Source organism: Mesocricetus auratus, unplaced genomic scaffold (genome assembly GCF_017639785.1).
Source record: "Mesocricetus auratus isolate SY011 unplaced genomic scaffold, BCM_Maur_2.0 Super-Scaffold_4256, whole genome shotgun sequence".
Taxonomy (NCBI): domain Eukaryota; kingdom Metazoa; phylum Chordata; class Mammalia; order Rodentia; family Cricetidae; genus Mesocricetus; species Mesocricetus auratus.
Window position 1 is genome coordinate 24,556,623 of NW_024429182.1, and position 26,153 is coordinate 24,582,775.

The window sequence follows — 26,153 nt, forward strand, 5'->3', positions numbered from 1 at the left end:
ATATGGTACTCATGAAAGGAACAAACATCCTAAAGTATTCCCTAACTGGTCTGAAGAAATGTTAATTGAAAATGTTAGTACTTTTTAAGATCTTCTAACATACTTAACAATGGAATATTCAAAGGCCATCAGAAACTTTACAGTGTAAGATTTCTAGGTATACTGGAAAAATCCAAATCAAAGATTCTGGACTAACTGTATTTGGTCATAAAAGATTGAAATTAGTGATTAGACCACTTTAGAAGGCAAATAAGATAACAAATATTTCCAAATTCAGTAACAGATGTGCTCAAATTAAAAGTCAAGTGATAACTTTCAAATTATATTCTCTCTAAATTCTTCAAATTACAAATTATTTATAAAATCAGCTATAGAAAAAATAAGAATTAGATTTTAAAAACATGCTTTGTAGCCACTTAGCATGTAAAAATTTACTAAGAAAATATGAATACTATACATAATATAAAATTTATTTAAAATGTTACATGGATGCAACTGCATTTATTGATGCGTTTATGGAATGCTCTGAACAGTGTTTCAGACACACGTTGTGCCAGGCCTGAGGTACCAATAATACCATTAAAGGGCATGATGTCTGAACAGGAAATAACTTCATAGGTTCATGTGCTGAGTGGTGGTGCTGTCGGGGAGGCTATGGAATCTTTAGGCGGGGGGCCTCGGGAGAAAAGAGTGGGTCTTGAGGTTTTACTGCTCAGCTCTAGTCCCTCCTTTGTGACAATGGCTTTAATGTGACTCCAGCTCTTGCTCTCATGCCTTCCTTGCTACAATGTACTTAACTCTCAGTCACAGACTAACCATCCTTCTTTTCTTCATCTTTCCCGGTCCCCTCCTGGTTGCTTCTTGTCAAGTATGTCACAGAAATAAGGAAGTAACAATACCAGGAGTTACCATCTTCAGCAGGTACAGGAAAAGGGGAAAAAAGGCAAATATAGGATGGGGAAGTAAATGAAATATGTGACCATGTAAGATTCAGGAAACTTTTTCAGATGAATTATATCTACCATAGCTAAATATGAAATATCAGCTAGTTCTACCAATGAGAGAACAGTCTTTGTTTAATATAGTGAAAGTCTTACACTGTACCTTATGAAAATGGGAAGATAGCTCTTTCTTGTTCCCATCCATATTTACACAGAACCCATGTACATGCACAGACATTGTCTTTCATGAACCAAACACCTAGGTCAACAAAACTCCCCCCGCCCCCCCATTAAAGACCAAATCCAAAAATATTTTGAAAAGGAGAAAATGGGAAAAGGGAGATAAAAATCACGAATCAGGATATAAAAATAGTCTATTTTGTGTACGACCCTCATATACAAAAGAAATCCTAGCTTAACCCTATTCTATAATTCTGACAGCAATTCCATGTGTTTCTGTGTTAGTAAAATCTGGGATACTTAATTGACTTTGTATGACCTGCTTTCTTTAACATCAAGCTGTCAAGCACATTGTACACAGGCAAAGCAAGCTTTTGGGTAAGCCATCTCAGCATCTTCAGTTTGTTGTTAGGTAGAAAAACAGCCTCTTGCTACCTTATTCCACTCATCAAAACTATTATCAAGGCTCCCCTGCTGAGGGATTAGTTCTATAGGCGAGTAAACTATTAAAGCCATTATCCCCATTATAAATGAGAAAAAGTGAGCCATCATTTCCTTGTCCATCTGAAATGGCACTGACTTTATGAAACTTGATGAGAATTCAATGGCTTTATGAGAAAATCAGGGCCAGGACTACGTTCACAAATGCACAGAGACTTCTTTGATGGTATTTAGGACATCCAAAATGAAGTCTGGAGTTTAAAAACATGAATTACATTACTTTATAACTTAGATATTCCTTTGTATGGATAATATACATACAAACAGCTCATTTTCAGTAAAGTAATATCTGTGCTGTAGAATATTATTTGAAGATGTGTTATATTTGTTTATGCTGTGGAACATTTGTTTAATGATGCAAAGATGGGTTGCATTCATTTTTGTTGCATTTGTTTAACTCTGCAAAGCTCTGCTCCTTTGCCTGTCTAAAAAAACCTGACTGGTCAATAGTGAGGCAGGAGAAAGGATGGGTGGGGCTGGCAGGCAGAGAGCATAAGCAGGAGAAAAAGATCAAAGAGGAAGAGGGAACAAGAAAAGGAGGAGGACATCAGGGGTCATCCACCCAGCTACACAGCAAGTCACAGGGGAATAAGTAACGAAAGGTACACAGAAATAGAGAAAGACAAAATCCCAGAGGTAAAAGGTAGACAGGATAGTTTAAGTTAAGAAAGGTGGCAAGAAACAAGCCAAACCAAGTCTGGGCATTTATAAGAAAGAATAAGCCTCCATGTGATTTGTTTGGGAGCTGGGTTGTGGGCTCCCTAAAGAGTAAAGAGTTGAAAAACTTTCAGCTATAATTTGCCACTTTGTTGAAATTATTGTTGTTACTGTGTGTAAATGTGTGAATGAGTGTGTGTGTGTGTGTGTGTGTGTGTGTGTGTGTGATGCACATGTGTTCAGAGGGCAAGACTCAATCTTGGATGCTCTTTCTCAGTGCTATCCACCTTGCTTTTTTGAGATGGGGTGGCTCACTGGCCTTGAACTCACTGACTAGGCTGGACTGGCTGGCTGACAAGCCTCGGAGACTGGCCTAGCTCTGCCTTCCCTGTGCTGACTTTTAAACATTGTGTGGACAGATCTCCAAGTCAGTTCTCTCTTGTCACATTGAGGGACCGAACTTAGTTATGTCTGTCCAAGTTTCTCCAGGCCCTGCTCAAACGGTTAATTATTACCTGGGTCCTAGAGAAGAAAGCTGGACACTTGGTCTGGTGATGGGCACACCCTGAGGAGCACACGAACACCTGCTGACAGACCCTAGGCCTGAACCATGAGCATTCCACCTGTGCTCCTTACAGAGCATCAAAGCACAGCAAATCCCAACTTGGCTCTTGGGCACATTTCATTTCTGTCTCCTAATAAAGTACTTTTATAAGTGAAGTAAAATTAAAATGCCCTCACATTTGAGGTGCACACTAAGATTATTTCTTCTATCATATTCTTCTGTCCTGAAACTACTGGTATTATCACCTATTCAGTTCTCTTTCACTTTTCTTTTTCCTCCTGAAGTCCAATTTCCACTCTCCAATTGCCTTCACCTGGAGTCATGCAGATCTTCACCGATTGAGATAATATCTCATGAAGAGCTGCATAAGTCTTGCACAGGACAACCATGAGTGTAGAAAGACATTACTCCACCAGCTTAACAACGAGAGGGTCAGAAACACACATAAAGAGTTACCTTGTCCATTTTCTTGAGGTTTATTTTTCTTCCAAAATTCCAATTCACGCTGAAGTTCTTCTAATTTGAAGGAAAAAAAAGAGAAAAGCATAGGATGATGAAATCTTTAATAGAAATACTGATCTCACAAAACACAAAAGGTCTGTAGAACCCAAAGGGCAACTTACGTTCTCGTAGTCCAGGTACCAGCTTAAATATAATCTCCTCCAGTGTATTATCCAGCCTTCAGGAAGGGTTGGGAGGATAAACAATGAAGATATCAAAATCCAGTATGTAAACAGTTGGGTTTCTTACCGTACTATGAAATACAGACTGCAGGTGACTTTTTTGTTAGACAACCTTTTGCATATGAAGGGTTGCCTTCATAAGGAGCATGCCCACTTCTAATAGTAGTCCCAAAGCCCCCAGCCTTTTCTACGTGGACACACTCTGAACATGCCTTTGCTGTTCTTCGCTTGATCAAGAGGTAGAGCCCAGATGTCTGATATTCACAATCCCAAGAATGGGGACTACACTGGAAAACCGCTTAGACCAAAAAGAATGTGGGGACAAGTAATGCTTGGACCTTGCCTAGGTCTTAAGAGGACCTGAATTTCTGCTGCATATTCAGTAACACTGCCGAGAGCACTGTACTAGCAGTCCACCCCAATACATGGCAGAACATCAGTTTAGAGGTGGTTTGTCATACAGCAATAGCTGACGTTCCCACTCTTCAAATCACTACAGCACTGGCTCTTCTCTAAATATGAATGTGCTCCATTTCATCTTCTGAAGAATGTAGACAGGGTGACTATTCTAGCTCCCCAGATACAAATGTATTTATCTCAGCATCTTTCTAGCTTTCTTTTCCTGATAATACATAACCCTTCTTCTTCCCGGCTCCACTCCAGCCCATTCTGCTGCTTCTGCAACACCTGCCCTTACTTCATTTTATCCTGCTAAACAGCATTACTCTTCTCTGACATCAAACATCTAAAGAAACAAAATCATTTCCTTAAGTGTTTGTTAAAGCTATTTCTGTAGTAGGAGAGATGGCCCAGCAGTGAAGAGCACTTGATGCTCTTGCAGTGGACTGGAGGTCAGTTCCCGGCACCCACCCTGGATGGCTCACAACTGTCCTATCTCTAGCTCCAGATCTAACACCTTCTTCTGGACTCTGCACATCTGCTGTAGACACAGCACACACAGAGACAGAGGGGCAGAGACAGACATGCAGGCAGACAGACACACACACACTTATTTTTAAATCTTTCAACCTGGAAAAATTTGAAGAGTACAGTCTGTTATTTCTGTTACATACTCTTAGTTTCTGCTTTTACCTTCCTGAACTCCCTGTCATCGATTCCTATGACCAGTATAGTGTCACAGCAATCTGGACTCACACAAACTCCATAAAATTCCCTTTCCCAGTTTTAATTTTTTCCCGTCTGTTCTATGTGCCTAAATATTTTTCTGTTAGGGAGCAGGTTCCAGGACTCTTCACGGACACCAAATCTGGATGGTCAAGTCCTTCATATAAAACACTGTAGGATGTCATATCTAATCCACATCTTTCTACAGCTTCAAACCAGTTTTAGTCTGCATATAGTAATACAATGTGAACGCACTAGTTAATTTTTTGTTTGGGGATAATGACAATTGAATGCAATTCTTCTTACAAATGTATCTGATGGGAGGCAGGCCAAACCCCACTGGAGACAGAACCCAGGGCTGAATATTCTGTGTTGCTCTCTGTATGTCACATACCTTCTTTCTTTCAGTTTTTTTCCATGGGCCATGTTTCCAGGTCCTCATCTATTTTTGTAGTTTGAAACTAACATGTGGACAGTTGTTTGTCTCATACCTTAGGTCTAGTCTGTATTTCTAACAGATGCTGAACAATTAATTCGGCCACCTCCTTTTACCCACTTATGTCAAGACGGTCTCATGAAACCCCTCCAGAGCAACACAGAACATCCCTTAGCTACCTAACTTTCTTAAAGTTTTAAATAATATTATAACACTCCTAAATAGGCTCAAAGTGAAAGGACTGGCTTTGTTCTTTCTTCTACTTGGTCCACACACTTTTCTCTCAGCTACTTCTTTGTCTCCCACAAATCCTTTCTTAGCCACCTCACCTCATCCTTCCATTCTTAGGTACCATCACCTGTCAGTCTCTTTTCCCCAGCATGCATTTCTTCCCTACTATTGCCTTCCTGATGATTTTATTACCAATACATTTATCCAATCTAGTTCATCTGCTTCTGAAAATAACTCAACTGAAGTCACTCTGAAAAACCCAAGAGAATGTTGTCATTTTAACTGCAGATATATTTCCTAAATATTACATAATCTTATTTCAAACTTTTATTAAAAGATTTAAAAATGAAGTAAAATGCATTAAAAACTGTAGAAGCCTGACTTATGTTTAAATAGCATAATAAATGATAAAGATTACAAATATATACAATTAAAATCAGACAAATTATAAAATATGTAAAACTTTACCTCAACATTTCTAATGGATTTGTTTCATGAACTTGGTTGCCACACCTTGGACAATCATTGCTGTCTTCAAAGTGCTGGACAATACAGGTCTTACAGACTAAGAAGAGACAAGACAGTAGGTTAAAATTAAACTCTACAAACTGTGTTGATATTTTGTTTATGATATAACAAATAAAGTTTGCCTGAAGATCAGAGTGCAAAGCTAGCCACGCAAGCTATCCAGAGGCCAAGCAGTGGTGGTGCACACCTTTAATCCTAGCACTTAGAAGACAGAGGCAGACAGATACCTGTGAGTTCAAGGCCACCCTGAACTACACAAAACACATTAGTCTAAAAGAGAAACAGAGCTCACACAAAGATGGTCTCAGCACTTGGGATCCCATGCCTTTAATCCCAGCTCTAAAGAGGAATATAAGGCATGAAAAGACAGGAGCTCAAGGGGTCTGAGGAGCCGTATACTCTGGAGATGTAATCTGAGGACAGGACCGCCCCTTCGGCCTGAGCATTGGTAGAGGTGAGAACTCTCTAGTGGCCGGCTGTTTTGCTTCTCTGATCTTCAGCTTTAACCCCAATATCTGTCTCTGAGTTTTTATTATTCATGCTATAACAAACTTCTAAAATTAATACTCTGGTTTCTCTTCAGATCATATAAATCTTTTGCCTTTTACTAAAATTATACCATTCAAATGAAGCCTAACTGAAATCAAATCTCACTGTCACAATATCAAAAAAAATTCCAATTTACTTATTGTTTCTATTAATATAAACTAAGTACATTCTATTCATAGCCCATTAAAAACTGGTCCATTTTAAATAAGTTTTTCTCATTTAAAGTTTGACAGAGAAAGTTAAAAACTGCTGATTTTGTTTTTATTTATTTGACTAAAAGTTGATCTGATTGCAATATAAACAGTTCTCAATAAAACTTGAAAGGCTGGACATGTAGCTCAGCGGTAAAGTATATTGTATCTGTGAGACCCTGGGTTTAATCCACAGTAATGGAAAAACAAAACTCTGGAGAGTTAACATGTTTGGCTAACTTAACTGCCAGGGTGGTTCCTGGGACAAAGAAACGGTTAAGACATAATTTCTGGGCCTTACAGAGCATGGTGAATTTGTGCTCATAGGTGCCAGTGTCACAAAGCATACAGTTATAGGAGATGGGTGTCATGTTGGCACAAAGGGACAAGAGGTGAAACTGGTAGCATGGCTGAGAAATGAACAAGGGAATTAGAAGATTCTAAAAGAAGAGAAGTTTGGAGCTAGTAATTTAACTTTAAAGTTACTTAGTACAATTGGGAAATAAAACCACTTATTTCATTTAATTTTCATTTATTTAAAGAATTGAATACCAGGTATTATACTAGAAGCTGGCCAATGCAGAAATGAACAACATAAAGTCCCCCATCCTTAAAGAATGTGTATTATGCTTATAAAGGCATGTGAATTTTAAGTGGTAGTCTTATCTTCCCTGCCCTTAAGAAGGTAGAGGCAGAGACCGATGTCTGGAGTTGTTCAGATGCAATGATCAGGGTGGGCCTCCTAAGAAGGTGCCACCTCAACAATCTTCTCTTGTGTTGTTTGGTAAGGGCACTTAAGTCCCATTCTATCTTTTTTCTATTGTAAAAGTCAAGGACAGCAATCTCTTCACTATAACGCTCCTGAAATCTAGATGAAAAACATCAGAAGACATATGTAAAAACCAAGATGATAAAAGTAGCCCAATGTATAATATAGAAGTAAATATCTGTCTTGTTCTTCAAGATATCCTGATACCTCAAGACTTCATACAATTTTTTGTTTGTTTGGCACAGAGCCTTGTGTAGCACAGGCTATGAATTTATTAATCTTGATCCTCCTGTCTCCAGCCCTCCAGTACTGAGATTACACATAAGAACTGCTTCACCTAGATTCCAAAAGGGGTCTCAAATGTTTGTTCAAAAGTCAAAATAATCTCTGAAAGGATCATCTTATTAAAACAGAATTCCTTTGGAAAATTCCTGGTATGTATGAGCTCGTTCCCAGAGTCACTAGATAACTAAAACTTAAGGGGAAAAAAAAGAGAGACAGATAACAAAAGTGTTTTGTTTTGTTTTTTTTTTGGTTTTTCGAGACAGGGTTTCTCTGTAGCTTTGGAGGCTGTCCTGGAACTCACTTTGTAGACCAGGCTGGCCTCGAACTCACAGAGATCCGCCTGCCTCTGCCTCCCGAGTGCTGGGATTAAAGGCGTGCGCACCAACGCCCGGCTTAACAAAAGAGATTTTTGATAAAGCCTAATACAGCTAATACTGACCTGGAACTCTGATTCTTGTGGTTCAAAAGTTTTATCACATTTAATGAATATGGTTGTCTACCAACCTTGACCAAACACGGGTACATGCCATGCCTGGAGCAAATCCTCATTAGACTAGCCAAGACACTAAGCTAAGGATAAGACCCTATCCTCCCAGGAACACCAAAGCTAATCTAAGTTATCTGATCAAAGAGACATTAAGGTTGAAGCATCCAAAGGTACACAGAGTTCTAAAAATAAGGTGTGTGAGCTGCTTGTGGCCAAAGCAGCACCAGTACCAGAACCCTGATGAGGAATACTTATCTAAATTCTAGATCTGGATTGTTCAGTATGGTAGTCATTGGTCACATGCTGTTACAAGGGCCTGAAATGTGGCTGAGATGTCCTGCAGTTGTAAATACACACTAGATTTACAATATTTAATATACAAATAACCTTAATATTTTTGTAATTACAAATGAGAATAACAATTATCTTAGATATATTGGGTTAAATATTAAACTTGTTTCTTTAAATGCGGCTATGAGACACTCTAATTTTTACTATTTTGTGCAGATGGAAGTTTTGTCTGCATGTATGTCTGTGCACATGTGTGCAGTGCTCTCAGAGGCCAGCGAAGGCCTCAGATCCCCTGGATCCCCTGGAAGAGCAGTCAGTGATCTTAAGCACTAAGCGACCTCTTCAGTCCTGTGCTAATACTAGATGATTTTAATTATACATGTGGGCTACTTTTTGGGGGGTAGTTAGGGGCTAAATCCAGAGCCTTGCTCATGGCAAGCAGGTGTTCCGTCACTATGTCTCCAGCCTTGTTTAAAATTTTAGTTTGAGACTGAGTCTCAGTAGCTCACAGTGGTTCAGGCACCATATGAAACTGTCCTCACCTGCCTCAGCCACTGAGGAGCTGGGATTACAGTCAGGAACCACCAAACCTATTGTGGATCAGTTATTTCTACTGAAGACTATGGCTCTAAATGGGCAGAAACTCCCTATTTTCTATAGGGACACTTGAGAATACTGTGGATCTTTTCTATGAATGGCAGCACTAACACCTACATGCAGGCTTTATGACATAAACTGGAACACTTCTAGAGGTTAAGGCTCAAAACTAACCTTAAAAATAATTAAAATTTTAAAATAAGTTTTAAAAGAATAATTTAAGATGTAGAACAACACACCAGTTTTACCCTAGTATTCCTCAATGCTCAAATGGCTTGATGGTGGCTGGATGGCTGTAATCATCGTCAGTACATGAAAGGAATTACATATTAGCCATCATCCTAAGTATGTATGTGTTTTCCGACTTCTATGTATAAATGTGTGTATCCAAATTGACAAGCAATTCAATACATCAATTCAGTGGTTTTCAACCTTCCTAATGCTGCAACCCTTTAATATGCAGTTCCTCATGTTGTAGTGGCCCCCAACCATAAAATTATTTCATTGGTACTTTATAACTAATTCTGGAGAGAGAAGTTTGCCGAGGGAGTTGCAACCCACAGGTTGAGAATCACTGAATTAGATACATTAATACAATCTAATAATTTGATTTTCACTACAACCCTATAAATTGGGTAGCAGTATTTGACCTCATACATGGAGAAATCGAACAGAGGACAAACTGTCCAACATCATGACAGTAAATGATGAAAGTGAGGGCTTGAACTCAAGAGTCTATTTCATAGCTAATGTATATCTGTATGATATAGCTCTTGCTGTTAACTCTTTCCTACTGGTCTATAAAATACAGAATGAGACTACCTTATTCATTAATTTGGGAGTTGTATGTCAGTTGACTTGTAGAATCAGATCTCCTTTAGTATATTACATAAATAAAATGCCCTTTTCAAATAGCTTATTTGTTCTTTTCTTTACAAAAACAAAGCTCCAGGAAATATACCTGCCTTCTGGCTTTTATAAGGTGCTAAGTAAGTACTGTGTTTATATTACACAAATGAAAGCTTGAGGAAATCCAGGCACAAAGTTCAATGACAATGGAAAAACATGAAATGGTGATACGGTTTCTAACATTTAACAACTTCTCATCACTTGGAAGCTGTCTGTGAGCCTCAGTTTAGGAGCTGAAATCCAGACTGGCAACAGAGCACACTTGAAGGTACCTTATAGAAATGTTCAACTGTTCTCCTGGCTAACTTAACTGCCTCTGAATGTTAGAAAGGTTCCAGTCTCTGGAAAGACTACGCATGGAGAGCACCAAGCCTTCCTCATCACCAGCCACTAAGCTAGCTGAGTCCTAGCAGATGCCAAGCTCTGGGCTCAGATCTTTGTATGGACTACATTTCAGACTCTGGCCATGCTCCTCAACAAATGAGAAATGTACTAATGATCCTGAGAAGACTGCCCATAGCATCCTAGCCATGCAGCAGAACTGGCATCCAAATTTCCCGTTTTAACACCTAAAGCACAGTGCAATGCATCTTAGGTTAGAGAGTACTTAGTCCCTGACCTCAATAAGACACCTTATTGTTGCTGCAGAGTGGTGGATAAACCCGGGACCTTAAGCATGCTAGGCAAGGACTCTATGCTACCCCTCCCCCACTTTGTATCTTTAATTTATTATTAGTACACCATAAACACCATTAGTGAAAACATTACTAACTGAATTCTTTACTCCTATCATTCTTTAGGTTTGAACAAGGTCAAGTATACAAATTAACAGGGAATGGCTATCATGCTGTCTAATACTGCTTTTCTAAATTGAGGTGGGCAGCTCACAGTGGGCCAGTTTTAAAGAGGGGATCTGCAGGCTCCCTTTTGAATTAATTCAACTGCCCTAAGACCCTAACTCTGCAAAGTTCTCTCACTGGGGAGGCCAAAGGTAACTGGGAAACATGGAAAGTGATGCACAGTGGGCAGAACCTGGTCACAAACGTCCTCCTTTACAGAACCTGGTAGACTGCCCCATTCTGTGGCTCTCTGCCACACTATAATCAGGAGCACTTTATCAACTCCAAGGATAAGTCACTGTCACAGGACAAGATACAATCAAATAGCATGTGAGTTAGGTACAAGTAGGGAGGCCAAGGTAGCACAGGATGGCCATTCCGGATAACCCTGCCACAGAATGCCCACACCTGACTCTCACTCCTGCCATTAGGCAAATGTTTGTTCTGTACTGAGTATAAGGAAGATTTAAAAAGGTATACCTTACTCAGTTGTTATGGGGACCAAATGTAATTACTGGTTTATAGTGTCGGATAACTTGTAAACTCTTGGTAAATGTGAGCTCCTGCAATTAGACTACGGGGTAAGCATACAGTCAGAACAAGGAGAATCAGTATCAAGTATTGAATACCACCAGACCATAACTGACTTAATATAATTGGAATGCCCATCACTTTGTGGTTAATATCCTGCAACCATTTCTATTCCAAGGACACTTTGTAACTCTGGTATGATGTGTTTAAGACACATTGATTGCTTCACCTGGAGAAAACTATCTTCTCATGCAGGACACTCCTTTTTCTGGAGCAAGGTGGGGTGGGGTAGGTTCTTGTCCATTTTCCCCTGAATTTTATGTTCAGCACATTTCAGTATGTAGCTCACAGTCACTTCCCAATCATTTTGAAGAAAACTGCTTTGATGTACTATTAAACACTGATTCCACAGCTGAATTATCCAAGAACGATCTCATTTCCTTATTTTCATGGCTTTGGGGGCATCTGCACAACAGGTACAAGGTCATTTGCTGGCCTATCTTGGATATACAGCTCACCCACATTTCTTATCTATCACAGAGCCCAAGTTTCCCAGCTTTGATATACAAGGTAATTCAGATTTCTCTTGCTGAGCACTAATTTTGACATTACTGACCATAAAATACTAATCAACTTTTCTCCCATATCTTTAGCACTGCCCAAGGGCTAACTTCTGTTAAAAACATCTAGTTGTACTGGTCTTATCTGCCAACTCAAAACATTTTTCCCTCCTCTGAGTGTACCACCTTATGCACCATTCTTTAAAAAGAACAAAAATAAAGCAAAAACAAAGAAACAAAGCAGTCTTCCTACACGGTTCTGGCTGGCTGGGAGCTGGTCTCTAGCTCAGAGGTCTGCCTGCCTATCTCCTGAGTGCTGGGGTTAAAGGCATACATAACCTTGTCTGGCTGTGCCATTCTTTTTTATTTTTTGAGTGCTGGAGGTCAAGCCTTCCACCACTGAACTAGAACCTTAACCCTGTAAGTCACAATGGGTAACATTTTTCATACTGTTTTTGTATTGAGGACTTTGTCTGCTAACAAGTTGTAAGTAGGCTATGACTACATGCAGAAGATGTATGTTTCCTGTTTTTTTTATAACATATATTCCTACATGTGTAACTCACAATTTTAAAATTCCCCAACAGCTTCAATTTATTTCCACGACCTTCTTGGTTTTACTAATGTAAGGAACAAATAAATATCTTTATTTCTCCTATGCTGTTACATATAGCTTGCCTCAAAAACACTATAGTGGTAACAACTGCATGGTATATATAAGAATAGCATTTTGGTTTTTTTCCTCCATACTTCCTAGAATGCTGTATCCCTTTCCCAATGGGACAAAGAAGCAGGCAGCAAGGGAAAGGTTTTCAACAAAGTCAGGACTATGTTTTATGCATAGTGACACTGAGTAGGAAGGGGACCCTCCTAAGCTTAGGAAGGCAGAAGGAGAGGGACTCCATGGGGGAAGTCAGGAGTTCCATGGATGCAGCAGTGTCACTATCTTCTTACTCTCTGCTAGGGTTTGGATGAGGTCTGCTCCCTCACAGTCTGTGTGCTGGAGGCTTGGCCCCTCAATGTGATGATGCAGGAGGTGGTGCACCCTTTAAAGGTGGGGTCCAGAGCAAGGTCTCTGCATCTTTGGAGGCACTGCTTTTCAAAGGGAAGGTAGCTCTAGCTATCAGGAGCTTCTACACTAGCGAGTTGATAAAACAGGAGCCAGCTTGGTCTCTGCATCCTTGTTCTGCTTCCTGATTTGAGATCTGACGTTTTGCTCCTGCAAATGCTTAGGCCACAGTGTGGTGCCATCTGCAGCAGTCACCAGAGGCCACACTCCAGAGGCTCCTGATTTAAACTCTGACTCTCTCAAGCCTCTTTTCTTTCAAAGTTGCCTGCCTGAGGTGTTTCATTATCATAATAAAACACGGACTAAAAATGCCCTTCTTCTCTCACACCAGCTCAATTAAACCAGAATCTTGACTCCATTCAAATCCTACATATTCTGGCTCTACATTATAGATGGGCATTGTGGAAGAAAAACATGAAACCATGCTGACGGATCTCTCATTTTCAACTTATGGCCATTGACCCTCATGCATGAAGTGGGGTTTTCATCTGCCAGGAAGCTATACTCAATGCTCACAAGTCCACTATGCTCTTGATTGTACACCTCCCCAAACTCCATCAAATCCTTCTCCCTTCTCACTATTCACCAAATACCTCACTTCCCATTTTACTTAAAAAATAAAAGTAGTAATAGAATCAAAAGGAACTGTACCAACTAGTTCTCCACTAGTAAGTACCACTACTATGTCCTAACCTGTTTCCAGAACATTCATAGACCTATCTCTGTAACTTCAATCCTGTGCACTGAATATCTTATCTGTCACCTGGCATATATAAATCCCTCCTAACGATTCTTACTAATATACAGGCAAATCATTCCCTGTAAGTACACTTTTATTGATTCAATTTTTTGCCAACTATCTTTTCATTGCTTTGTTCCCCTTTGTAATAAAGCTAGAAACTGACACCCCTTCTCAAAACTTATTTTTTTTATCCTGTCTATATATTTATTAAAGTTAAGCTTGGGTTTATTTCAGTGGTAGACTTTGTGCCTAGCATGTGTGAGGCCTCAGGTTCAATTTCCAGTATCACAAAAGAAAAATCACTCACAGTAGTCACTATGGTCAACTAGGAAATTAAAAGCTTTCTGTCTTCCCAAATGTACTCATATTTTCTTTCCTTCCACCTACTGGAACTGCTCTTAACCGGATCCGTACAGCCAAACCCGTCCTCTTAACTAAACACATGTAACTCAGCAAATTTCCCCTGTTCTTACCACTCAGAGTCCTCCTACCTCTTGGCTCCTCTTTACTGTCTCCAAGGTTAAGCCCTCTTTGGTATTCTATTCTGTAATCCACATTCATTTCCTTCATGGTTTCATTGTTTACATATGTTCTATATGCTGACGGTCATCATTAACAAGCATGGTCTACCTTCAAAGCATATTCAGAATCTGTCATTTTACCAGCATCATCACCATCTCTTTCCTGAAATATTGCAGTAGGATCCTGGCATCTCTATTTTCAACAAAGTAATTTAGGTGATTCTTTTGAACTATAACCCAGTTTGTATTATTCCTTTATTCAAAACCACTCATGAAATGCGCCTTCATTTCCCTCAGAAGAAACAAAACTGTCCAATTCCCCCTGACCAGTATGACATTCCCTTTATCTATAACATATAGTGATAACTTCATAATATACACTGTGATTTACCTATTACAAACTCTCCTGCCTACTATGTCCCAAGTACCTGAACCAGAATCTAAACAAGAACAAATTCAATAAATTTGTAGAGACAAAAGGAAGCCATAGGGGTTAGGACAGTAAAGGGAGCCCAGATTCCAGGACTACAACTGTATCACTGTAGTCAAGTCAGAAAGAAGCCTATGTCATCAACTCAAAGAATTCTGAGTTTCCAGCAACTATCAGAAGGCACTCCTTCCGATTGTAACTAATATCTTCAAGGAGCATTTTCTCTATCAACCGGCATTAGCGGATTCTAAGGAAGTTTTGTTTATTCCCTTAACTTTTTAAAAAAATAATCTGTTGAAAATTAGTATGTATAAAACAAAGCAATTGTGAAGATTCTTCAAAGTATCCACAAGAAATGATTTTCTACAATCTTAGACGCAGCCTTCAAGCTGCCTTCTTAATTGGTACTGTTTCTTCACCATTATCTCTAGCACTGCGGCCTTTCTGTTACAATCTTTGACCTCAGTCCAGCACTGGTATGGATTCTAATTCATTCTGGCCCATATTTACTGCCAGACATCAATATACAAGACCATTTCATGTTTTACATTTCTGTCATCCCTTAGTTTATCCATTTGTGTTTCCTACAATGCTGCTTTGCCCAGCGGTTTATTCCTCACTAGCTCATAGATTCAAAATAACAAACAGCTATGAGTTTAACATAATTCACCTTTAACATAATTAACATCTTGTACCTAAACTGTTTAAAATCAGCAACTATTTCTATTTCTAAGAGTCAAAATGAACAATGTAATCACTTTTATTAATGAGTGCCAAAACCCTACCGGAAGCTTTAACACCAGTATGATGATGGTTCATTTCCACTACAACCTATACATTGTATGCGCACCTACTGGAAATGTAATTTCAATTTGGATATTTTATTTTTCTAAATAAAAACAGGTTTTCACTCCCAAACTAAAAACCTTATTAAGCAAACATCAGAAACTTCATCAAAAATGATGTCTTTTATCATTAGGGTAGCTATTCAATTCAGAACTACTAGGAGATTCATCTCCTTATTGAGTACCTAGCAATATCTCACGAAATCAGTTTTCTCTCATATGTAATTAATGTTACTTAACAAAATATTAAAAATAAAGATAAGTAGACAAAGAAAGAAGACCTAGGGGAATGTCTTAATGCATTTGCAGCTGTGCCTGAGTCCGACAGCAGAACTGAGGACCTAGTTCTGGTATTTACTGGTTGTTTCTTATTTCTCAGTCCTCCTCAGCCTTTCTGTAGTCTGTGTCTTCCTATTCTTTGGTCTCTAATGAATAACAACAACCAAGAAAGGTCTTCCTCTGCATTGCCTCCCCCCACAGCATTTGTTAGATAAATACCTGAAAATCTTTTTTTTTTTTTTTGGTCTGTTGCCTGTCTGCTCTATCAGAGCATAGATTCTAGAAGGTCATGGGCTGGGTTTGTCATGTTTGCTTCTCTGTTTCCTGTGGCAAGAATAATGCCTGGCATATGTAAGTACCAATAAACACTTGGTGAGTGACCAAATAATACTGCCCAGCTATAAGGGGTCATGGTTAGATTAAATAGAAAAATGAAAAGAAAGCTTGAATTCCCATGACAAACATTCAATAAGCAATAGCTACAACTTCAATCTTTTAGTAGCATTTATTTTAATCGTGGTATGATTAAACCGTAAACTGTCTAATTTAAGAAATGCTAAAATGACAATGTCTGGTCAGAGTGGTGCCTGACAGACTCTCATATAACACAGAATCACCAGAGGCCTTGTTAATACATATTTCTGCTTATCCCCAGAGGTTCTGATTATGCTGGTCTAGAGTGAAGCCCAAGAATCTGCCCTGCTAATGAGTTCCCAGGTGACACTGTTGCTCATGGATGCTGATAGCCTGGAGACTGCACTTTTAAAGCAAGAGTATGGGACATTAAGATTTAAGAATGAGATGTTAGCCCCTATACCTAACGGAGTAATCAAATGGTTATGACATTCAAAAACAAAGTATGGGAGCTGGAGAGATGGTTCATCACTTAGAAGTGTGTACCACTCTTACAGTTACAGAGAACCTACGTTTGGTTCCTGCCTCCCATGCTAGGCAGCCCAATCTGCAACTCCAATTCCATGGGATCTGACATCCTCTTATGGGTTCTGTGGGTATCTACACTCATGTGCAAAACCTCACACAGACACATACATATACTTAAAAAATTACATCTTCAAAATAAAACCAATGAATAATTAACTAAAAATTGCCATCATGATTAAGCTACTTCTGCATTCTCTTACATTTACTTTGTCTCTGTGTGTATCTGTGTGAGGAATCCAACTCAGGCTTGATGGCAGGCACCTTAACCTGATGAGTCAACTCCGCCATTCTTGATTTTGTATCACAAGTTCTTCATAGTAACATCAACTGTATCTTTCAGTGAACCCACCTTCTTTGTGTAAGTTAAAAATTAATACAACAGTGTTTGTTCCAAGGGGTTACTGCAATAATTTCTGAAAGGGCAGAAAGAAATTATGTACTACTGGATTTTTTTCTAATACCACAAATTCCATGTCTATGAACACATTTTCTCCCCCTGAGGGAAGAACTATAAGCTTCCCACAGGAGCCTTGATCTAGAAAGGGTAAGAACCAACGCAATCCATTGATGACATCGGCACCTCACTCATGACATCTGTATTGCACTGCACGGATCTATCTGAGCTTTAGGAATGAAGCTCTTTTGTCCTGAAGTGATAAGCTTTTATGTGAAGTCAACAATGTATGCAGTCACTAGTATATACACCCTAGACAACGTCACACACTTCTTAGGGCCTGTTATAAGACAGGACAGCCTCTCGTCTAGGACAATCGCACACTGGTTCCTACTCTAGAGTCTATCTCTTTCTCTAAAACTCACAGGCCCCTGCCTTCGTTGGTTCTAGGACAGTTTTTGAAAATTCCTAGCTACTGGAATTATCCAACATTGTGTCCATGTCCTTCAAGTTATCTAGCACTGAAAGGAAAAGCACAGTAATCAATCATTTAAGCTTGTATTACACACTCACCAGATATGAAGGAGACACTTAACCTACATCTGTCTCTCTCGTTCTAGCTCCGTGTAGGAGAGGGGCATGGATTAGATGGAACTTAGTTAAAGGAGGGCTAACTGCTGGCAGAGAACACAGCAAAGGAAGTTCATGCAAGGAAGGAAGTACCTGAACCAAGAGGCTCCCCGTGTGTGACGCATGGAAAAGAGGCGGGGCAAACGAGTCACAGGTGAACAGCTTTAATTCATCCTGGAGGCAGCCGCATACCACTGAGACATTTTTTGGTCAAGATGAGAAGTAACAGCGACAGACATTATGTCTTTAGAAACAGCCACCCTGATACTGATTAAGAATATGCTACAGTGGGTCTGGTGAGAAGGTGGACTTGATTGAGAACAGTAGCAGGGGATGGAACTAAATGAACTGGGATTCTGTGACAGTCTTGCTGTTAAGGGTAAAGAGAACCAAACAACAGCTGTCTAACTGGACCACAGGGCCACTCAATGGGGGGAGAGAGAACCATGTCTGGTTCTGAACACCTACCTACCCTGCTTGCTTGAAATAGTGAGCTCAGGGTCACTGGAAAAGAATCTACTACAGATATTTTGCTAGCTAGGTCAGTGTCATTCCTTACTACATTCTAAGTCTTAGCCTTGGACCCACAGGTAAGTGTAGCAATCAGCCCTCATCAAAGAAGCCCATCTATACTAAATGGAGGTCATCACAGAAAGCCAAATGGACACAATGCAGAGATCAGTAGATCTTGGGAGACACACAGCTATCACAGTTCCTGTGCCTGTGGCTGGGGAAACATTGCAGAAGGGAGGGAAACAGTCAGAAAACCAGGAATTCTGCCGTGAAAGTCTCTCCTAGAAATGGCTGGTAAACAAGCTTGGAAAAATGACGATATCAATGTACACATCAAAGTGTACATCCCATTACTAGACAAAGAACTACAGCAACTGGTGACTGCTGGGAGAACTAGCCTCTCCTGGAGACGGCCCTCTTACAGGTTGTCCAGTGCAGAGTGGTCCTCCCTGAAACCACACACACACACACACCAACAAACGTGTGTGTGTGTGTGTGTGTGTGTGTGTGTGTGTGTGTGTGTGTGTGTGTGTGTGTAGCAACAATCAAAGAAAAGAGGTGGAAAGGACATGGAAGGGGCTGGAGGGAGGAAACGTACGGAGAAAATGATGTAATTCTATGTCAATTTAAAACATATTTTTTTTAAAAAAAAATGAGAATGAAGCCATTAGGTAGTGGCACACACCTTTAATCCCAGTACTCAGGAGGCAGAGGCAAGTGGATCTCTGTGAGTTCAAGATCAGCCTGGTCTACAGAGTGAATGCAAGGACAGCCAAGGCTACAGAGAAACCTTGCCTTAAAAAACCCAAAATCAAAACAAAACGAAAACCACCACCACCACTACCAAAGAGAAAGAGAGAGAATGAGGAAGGAGCATAGTAATTTGAGAGGAGGCTGAGGTATTGCCCAGGACAAAGCACTGCGATAAAGAATCCTGCCCCTCGGCAGCAGCAGGCCCAAGGGCATGTGGCCCCACCTGGGAAGGCCTAAGGCCCCAAGGATCTCAGAAATTCTCTAATTCCACTCTGCTCTAATATCCTGACCCACATTTGTGATTCTATCATATCCATTACTTCACTGTGCTTCTTTTACACATTTTTTAAAACTCGCTCACTCTTCTCCAACTTGACTAGCTAGGCCAGGGGGCAGATTCCATGTCTGGTTTTGCTCACTAGCCTAACTTCACTTATGTATTTCTCACTTGACTGACTAATGGGACAGAAGTCTTCTAAATTCCCACAGCAAGAATAAATGTCTACTCATTCTTTACTAATGTATCATTCCACTGTAGTTTTGTGCTGATATTTTAGTAAGACACTTTTCGTATAAAGTTAAGTCAACATCAAAAACTACAACCAAGTGTCGGTGTCACTTAATCTTTCAATTCCCGCCTTGCCCACTTGGCTGTTTTCCTCAATTTTATAGCCACTCCCAATCGTTGCACTACTGTCTCATCCTACATTATTACAGGTGAAAAACCCGGGCAGAAGATACCGACCCAGAATATGACCATCCATCAAAAGACCCCATGGAAGTCTAGCAATGTTGCTTTATGTTATCAACATAAGGAAATGGTTTGCAAATGGAACTATTTCCCCTAAAGGTTCAATATAAACAGATAGAGGACACAGAAATCCAAAAGCCCAAGTGTTAATAAGCCCCATGCTATGTACTATAGAATCCTCAGATCTCAGGCACCAGGCTGAATCCCCAACTCCACCGTTTTCTGTTCAGGGATCTCTGTGGATGATAAAGTCCACATTTGGGGTAACCATTATATTCTAATCAAAATTCTACCACTTCAACTCTCAGTAAAGGAGCCAGGCCATTGCCAAAGCGCTGTTTACACTAGAATGATTTGTATAGTTTGTTATTTACCTCTTTAGACTTTCAACTACTATTTCAACGAGCTATTGCCAAGGCTATTGGCTGCTCTCCACAAACTGATAGTAAGGGCCTATTGCTGAAGACAGTACTTAGATATCTCACTGAATACAGAGAAGCTGAGCCTAGGGGAAAACCAAATCCTCCTGTTCTGCTAAAGGAAGATAGCAATGAAATGACTCCAAATGACATTCTGTTATATCAATAGATCAGTGCTTCAATAAACCATCATCAGAAAAGCTTCTTCTTGCAACAGACCCACAACTGGACAGTGTGCACAGGGTCAGAGACTCTGGAATATTCACTCCTAAAAGGGATGTCTTTATCACTCTCTCCCCTCAGGGCTCAGGGACCTATGCAAAAAGACTGTAAAAACTGTCCCCAGACACAATCGGACTGATACATATGAACTCACAGAGACTAAGGAAGCATGCACAGGGCTTGTATAGGTTCAAGCCAGGGGATCCTCACTGAGATGGGGAAGTGGACATAAACTCCCACCCCTAACCAAGAAGTTAATGGCAATAGGTACCCAATGGCAAAGGAAACATCCATCTTCTCCAATGGAGTCTCACTGGGTATACTACCACACTTAGGAGTAGGTCCTAGGCCCAGGAGTAACAGATGCCCAACACAAAACAAACTCAGTGGTAATTTGCAGGCTTGTCTCATTACTTTGTTTGGGCACTTTTTGTCTTATTGGTCTTTTACTTGTATATTTTGGTTTCTGACTTTGCATTTTTGTGGGTGAGTGTCTTGGGGTTTTGCTATTTATTCTTTAAAAAGAGAAAGAAAGGGCATGATGTTGGGTGGGTAGGCAGGTAAGAGAAGAAGTTTGGGGAGGGTAAAGTGTAATCAGACTACAATATATGAAAAAAATTAAATAAAAAAAGGCAAAAAAAATCTCAGCTACTCTTTCTATGGAAAATAACCCTTTTCTTTTTTTTTTGGTTTTTCGAGACAGGGTTTCTCTGTGGCTTTGGAGGCTGTCCTGGAACTCACTTTGTAGACCAGGCTGGCCTCGAACTCACAGAGATCCGTCTGCCTCTGCCTCCCGAGTGCTGGGATTAAAGGCGTGCGCCACCAACGCCCGGCTGGAAAATAACCCTTTTCTACACAGTGTTTTAACAGTATATTCTTCAATGTTAAAATAAATGGTAAAGTGCTATTTCAAGTAACTAAATAAAATTTCATGGTTCATCAGGAACTGGTTATGTATACTTCTACAATCTTGGTTTTCTTCAGAAAAGAGATACTAATTTGGGATTTTATTTCAAAACTTGTTTTAGGGCATAAAATTTGTAGTAGACAGAAATTGGGAGACTTGTGCTTTTATCTTATTTCTCATAGTTGGTCATTTCTGCTGGAGAGATCCAAATACAAAAACAATGCACAAATGTTACAGTCGGCAAAACAAAACAGACTGTGAACCATTTGTAGGTATGTGCAGGTACAATAGGAAACAAAATGTGCTTGATTGCCTACTCCAGTGTATACCTTAATGGATCTTCTCCCAGAACATCCACAGTCCAGTCACGTTTCACCACCTCTATCCCAAATCTACCTTTCTTTGAAGCCTGTGCCCTATAGGGGGTGTGTGCGCGTGCGTTTGTGTGTGTGTGTGTGTGTGTGTGTGTGTGTGTGTGTGTGTGTGCTGTGTATACAGCCTTAATCGATCCAATGTTTCTTGAACCTGCCAAGCCCATTCTCTGGACTTACTTGCTATTCCCTGTCTAGAAAGTCCTTCATATCCCTACAGAACTCAATCTCCTAAAGTTTCTGTTAAGATGGCATAGAGAGGCTGACACAATGTATACAATAATATAAAATAATCCCATCCTTATCTACAATGGTTCCTTTTCATACCAATCATCACCAATATGGAACATATTTATTACAAGCTCCCTTTCCTAGAATGTAAAGTCCTTGATCAGAGATTTATTATTATTTTGAGAACTCTTGTATCAGCACTGTACCTGACACAGAATAGATAATCAATAAATGTTTTCAATGACAATTTATTAACTGTTCAAGTTAAATACAAGACAAGGACAAATTAGCTATAGAAGACATTTCATAGAACTGCTAATTGAACAGCATGAGCCAATTACTATCCCAGAGGAGTACCCATCAACACCACTAGACAGATTTTTCACAGTATATGTGAATACAGCTGATTGCAAGAACCAGTAGGCATCAGTATGTTCAGTTTTCAATAAAATTCTGCTTTTTAAAATTGTGATTAAATTATATGTAACATAAAGTTTGTCATTTTAATTTACATATGATTTTTTTATCTCATTTCTTTGAAAGAAACAATGAGTCTGAATTCTATCTGTTCATCAGGGGAGATGAGCTTAAAGGATCCTTTGAAAAAAAGCCACTGCTGCTATATGAGAAACTGAACAGGCTTTGGAGCTCAATTCAGGTCCAACACTCCGTAGCTGTGAGACAGAGTTGGAGAAACTTCCTTTACACATATATACATTGAGGACAATCTGAATACTCTCTCCCCTACACCCACTCCAAACTGCTTCAAGATAATGGAAAAGCTAAAATGATTTCAGTACACAGAGCATCTAGTTTAGAACACCTGATAGACATTAAACTGAGCATGCTGGAATTAGTTCCACTGAAGTCTAAAACTTTACTGGCAGAAAATACAGAAAGTATACACTCACACAAAACAAGTGGTTATAAAAATGTCTCCTTCCCTCTGGTAAGACAGGAGACAATAAAATCTTACAAGTTCTTCAGCCATGGCAGTATTACAATAGTTTCTAACTTGGCAAGCTTCAGAATTACCAAGGTAACTACCTAAAAGACAGGTAGTGGTCTGTGGACAACCTGCATTCCCACTAGGTTCTCAGGAAATGCTGACAGTGCTATTATTGGTGAAAGAAAGAATCAATCACAGGCATCCTCTAACTCCTTCAGAGTCATTTAAAAAACTGAAATAGTTCACTTTTTGCAAATTCATAACCAATTAAAGCCTTTTAAGAACATTTTACAATCTGGTTTTAAAAGTCAACATGTATTAAGATTCAACTGGTAGGAAAACCTCATGCTTATGACATCCCATTAATAAATATTCTGACAATTAACTTGGAAATAATTCCGAGACTGATTTTTAAAACTTAAAATCCAGACAAGACGAAGCCTGGTGCACCAGTCTTAAAGGAACAAACACAGAGATAAATTCTGATGAGCAGATGACATAAACATACGTACATGTATGGAGGCATTCTGTCACTGTTGTTGGCTTGATCAGGTACCCTTTACAAATATAGCAGGTGATGTAGGGGTTGAAGTCTTTCACCAAGTGTTTCCTTTGGGTAGCCATTCGTGGTTAGCTGGCTTTGGCAGTTCAGGCAAACAGGGGCACTAAGTGGATGCAAAGCTGGTCCCAGTGGCTTGTGCAGTGTTCTTGGTAGATGTCCTGACGCATGAGCATGAACGTCCCGCCTGAGCACAGACCACTGTCATCACTCCCTCTGACAGCCCTGCTTTTTCATACCTGTTTCAAAAACCATGGAGAGAAGGCGTCAAATTCCTTGGATTACATTTACTTATCAGTAAGCTTGTAGGGTCTAAATTTGGTGAGCAGAACATAACCTTTATTGTCCAGCTAACCTGTAAGTCAACTTAACCGAGTAACAAATTCACCCAGTTCTGAAGCCTCAATTATCACCGCCACTCACGGCCCCCAAAGTTACTGATTCAACCCGGAGTAGATGCATTCTGACAATGCAAGGTACGAAGACTCAAAAGTGAAGTCATTAACCCACCTAGCAAAATGTTCTCTATTTCTTTTGGCACTCTCCTTCAAGTTAATAGTCAAATCAAGTTGACGTCCATTTCCTGGCCTCAAAGAGATGCCTACTGCCCTCCAGTCAGACCAGCTTCTATTCTGCTACCAGGTTTATTCTACCCATTACATTTAGTGTTTCTCAAAAAAAAATGCCAGTCCCATGATATGTAAACCACACTCCTGATTTTAACCTTCAACACATCAGGTAGACTGACAGGATCACTCCTCTCCATCATGGATTCTGCAGGCTCGAATCTTACGCCTTTCCTCTTGAGAGCTACATCATGCTTGCCCCTGAGACTCCCTCTCCAATGCCATCCTCAGTGTAATCTCTACTAATGCCCACTTCTCCCTGGTTGCATTTTTTCCTTCATTTTGATCATTCATTCATTCATTCATTCATTCATTCATTCACTGTTTTCCGAGGTTGAGCTTCATACAGCCCAGGTTGGCCTAGAACCCCTGAAGACATAACCTTTAATTGATCCTCCTGCCTCATTGTTCACAGTGCTGGGATTACAGGTACTCGGCATTCCCAGCTGACACTGTGACAGTACAGTGCATGCCAGGCAAGCACTCTACTAACATTTATTCTTTCTCTAAATTAGACAGAAACTTTCTCAATAGAAACCAGCCACACATAACAGACATATACCCTGGGGAATGTACTTTCTTTAAGTCTCAAGTGGCTGTGTATTTTGTTGTTTATAAACTGTAAAATAACAGTAAGAGACAGTACACAGTGAAAAACTGAAGAAATGCCATTAATTTTCTTGCAACTAACTAGCTCATTAGGTTATTTTAAACGTCTTGCAAGTTCCTTACAAGAAAGATGCCCTTAGAAAACAATGCCAATGAAGATGTTTATTTCATTAAGTTCATTCTACATTAAGCTCATCCTTCAGAGGGGAACTTTTCTACTATCTTGGCTGTTAGCGCATATGCGAGTATAAAATAACTGGAAAGATCTAGAAGGCATCATTCCACCAGCACACACCCACTGTGAATGTTCAAGGTATAGGCTCTGAGCTTCTATCCCTTCGGGGAAATGGTGTTAAGGATGTGACAGAAGGTGTAATTTAATTAATTGCAATCTCAAGATTCTGGCCTTAGCCCTTCGTGACCTTCAGCAAAGCATTAATATCCTAGCCTGGGTCTCCGCTCTTAACTCAGCTTTTCCTTACTCCCAGGACTTACTCGTGCGCTCGCGGCAAACCTATGGGAAACGCAGTCCCGATCCCAAGCCCAGAGCCCTGTCACCCGGACTCGGAAAGGAAGCGAGTGCTTGCGGTGTCGCACGGGCGGCCGGGGGGCAACTTTTCCGCGTCGGGACACGCGGGTCCCGGAGGGTCAAACCCTCCCGCCGCTTAGCAGGTGCTCGGCCCGGGAGTCGGGGCCACCCGCGCGGGGACCGCGGGACAGGACAAGTTGCCGCGGGCCGGCTGGGCCGCCCCCGAGCGAGCGCAGACCCGAAACCCCGCACGCCCGCCCCGCCCCCGAGCGGCTCGGGCTCCAGCGCCCGGCGCGGCAGGTGTCTGGGACGCCGCGGCCGCCGGCGCAAACTTGGCGCGCGGCCGGGCCGCCCCCGCGCAGTACCTACCCAGCGGCCGCCGCCGCTCCTCAGTCCGCCGGCGCGCCCGCCTCCGAGCCCGGGAAAGCGAAAGAGAAACAGCGCCTGCCGCGGCCTGTCTGCTCCCCGCGCCCTGTCCGCCCTCCCCCAGCAGGCGGGAGCGCGCGGGCTCCACGGGGCCACTCGGCTTTGGCGCGATAGGGCGCGGCGGGCCTCGGGGCCAAGCCGGTGCCGCCTCCAAGGGCAGCTCCACCCACCTCCAACCGCCAGAGCCGTCCGCCCTCCGGCCACGCCCCATCCCACGCCCTTCCTCGTGGGCCCCGCCCCTCCTCGCCGGCCACGCCCTCAGCCCTCACTCGCTTGCCGGTGCTCCTCCTTGGCGCCTGGGCCACCCTGCGTTCCCTGCCCCCCACCCCTGTCGCTCCCGTGTGACACGTAGCTGTGGCCGAATTTTATCTCTGTTCTTCTTATCCTCACCACCCATCTCCCAGGCTGTTTCCATTATAACAATGACCAGTATGTTTTTTTTTTCCCTGGCGGGATCAAAAGCAAGGGTCAGTGTTGATACTGAGTCACCTCACTAAATTTTCTCCTTGGGTTCAGCGAGATGGCTCAGCGGGGAAGCCCTTTGCCATTCCTGAGCACTGAGTTCAATCCCCAGTACTCAA

At 41.0% G+C, this 26,153-nt stretch overlaps 1 protein-coding gene across 4 annotated transcripts in view; it reads right to left on the reverse strand.

Annotated features, from left to right (window-relative positions):
- The window catches only part of Pcgf5 (polycomb group ring finger 5), a 110,436-nt gene that overhangs the window by 22,728 nt on the left and 61,555 nt on the right, over nt 1-26,153 (reverse strand). The window contains exons 1-5 of one of the 4 annotated variants that reach the window (XM_005063664.4): nt 25,516-25,724; nt 23,336-23,621; nt 5,788-5,884; nt 3,468-3,523; nt 3,301-3,360 (exon numbers count right to left, since the gene is read on the reverse strand). In XM_005063664.4, the coding sequence (XP_005063721.1) occupies nt 3,301-3,360; nt 3,468-3,523; nt 5,788-5,884; nt 23,336-23,447 (325 nt within the window). In that variant the 5' untranslated portion in view covers nt 23,448-23,621; nt 25,516-25,724. Of the gene's footprint in view, nt 1-3,300; nt 3,361-3,467; nt 3,524-5,787; nt 5,885-23,335; nt 23,622-25,112; nt 25,291-25,515; nt 25,725-26,153 lie in introns of those variants that run through there. The other 3 variants (XM_021224914.2, XM_021224908.2, XM_013116283.3) reach the window with 3 other exon arrangements.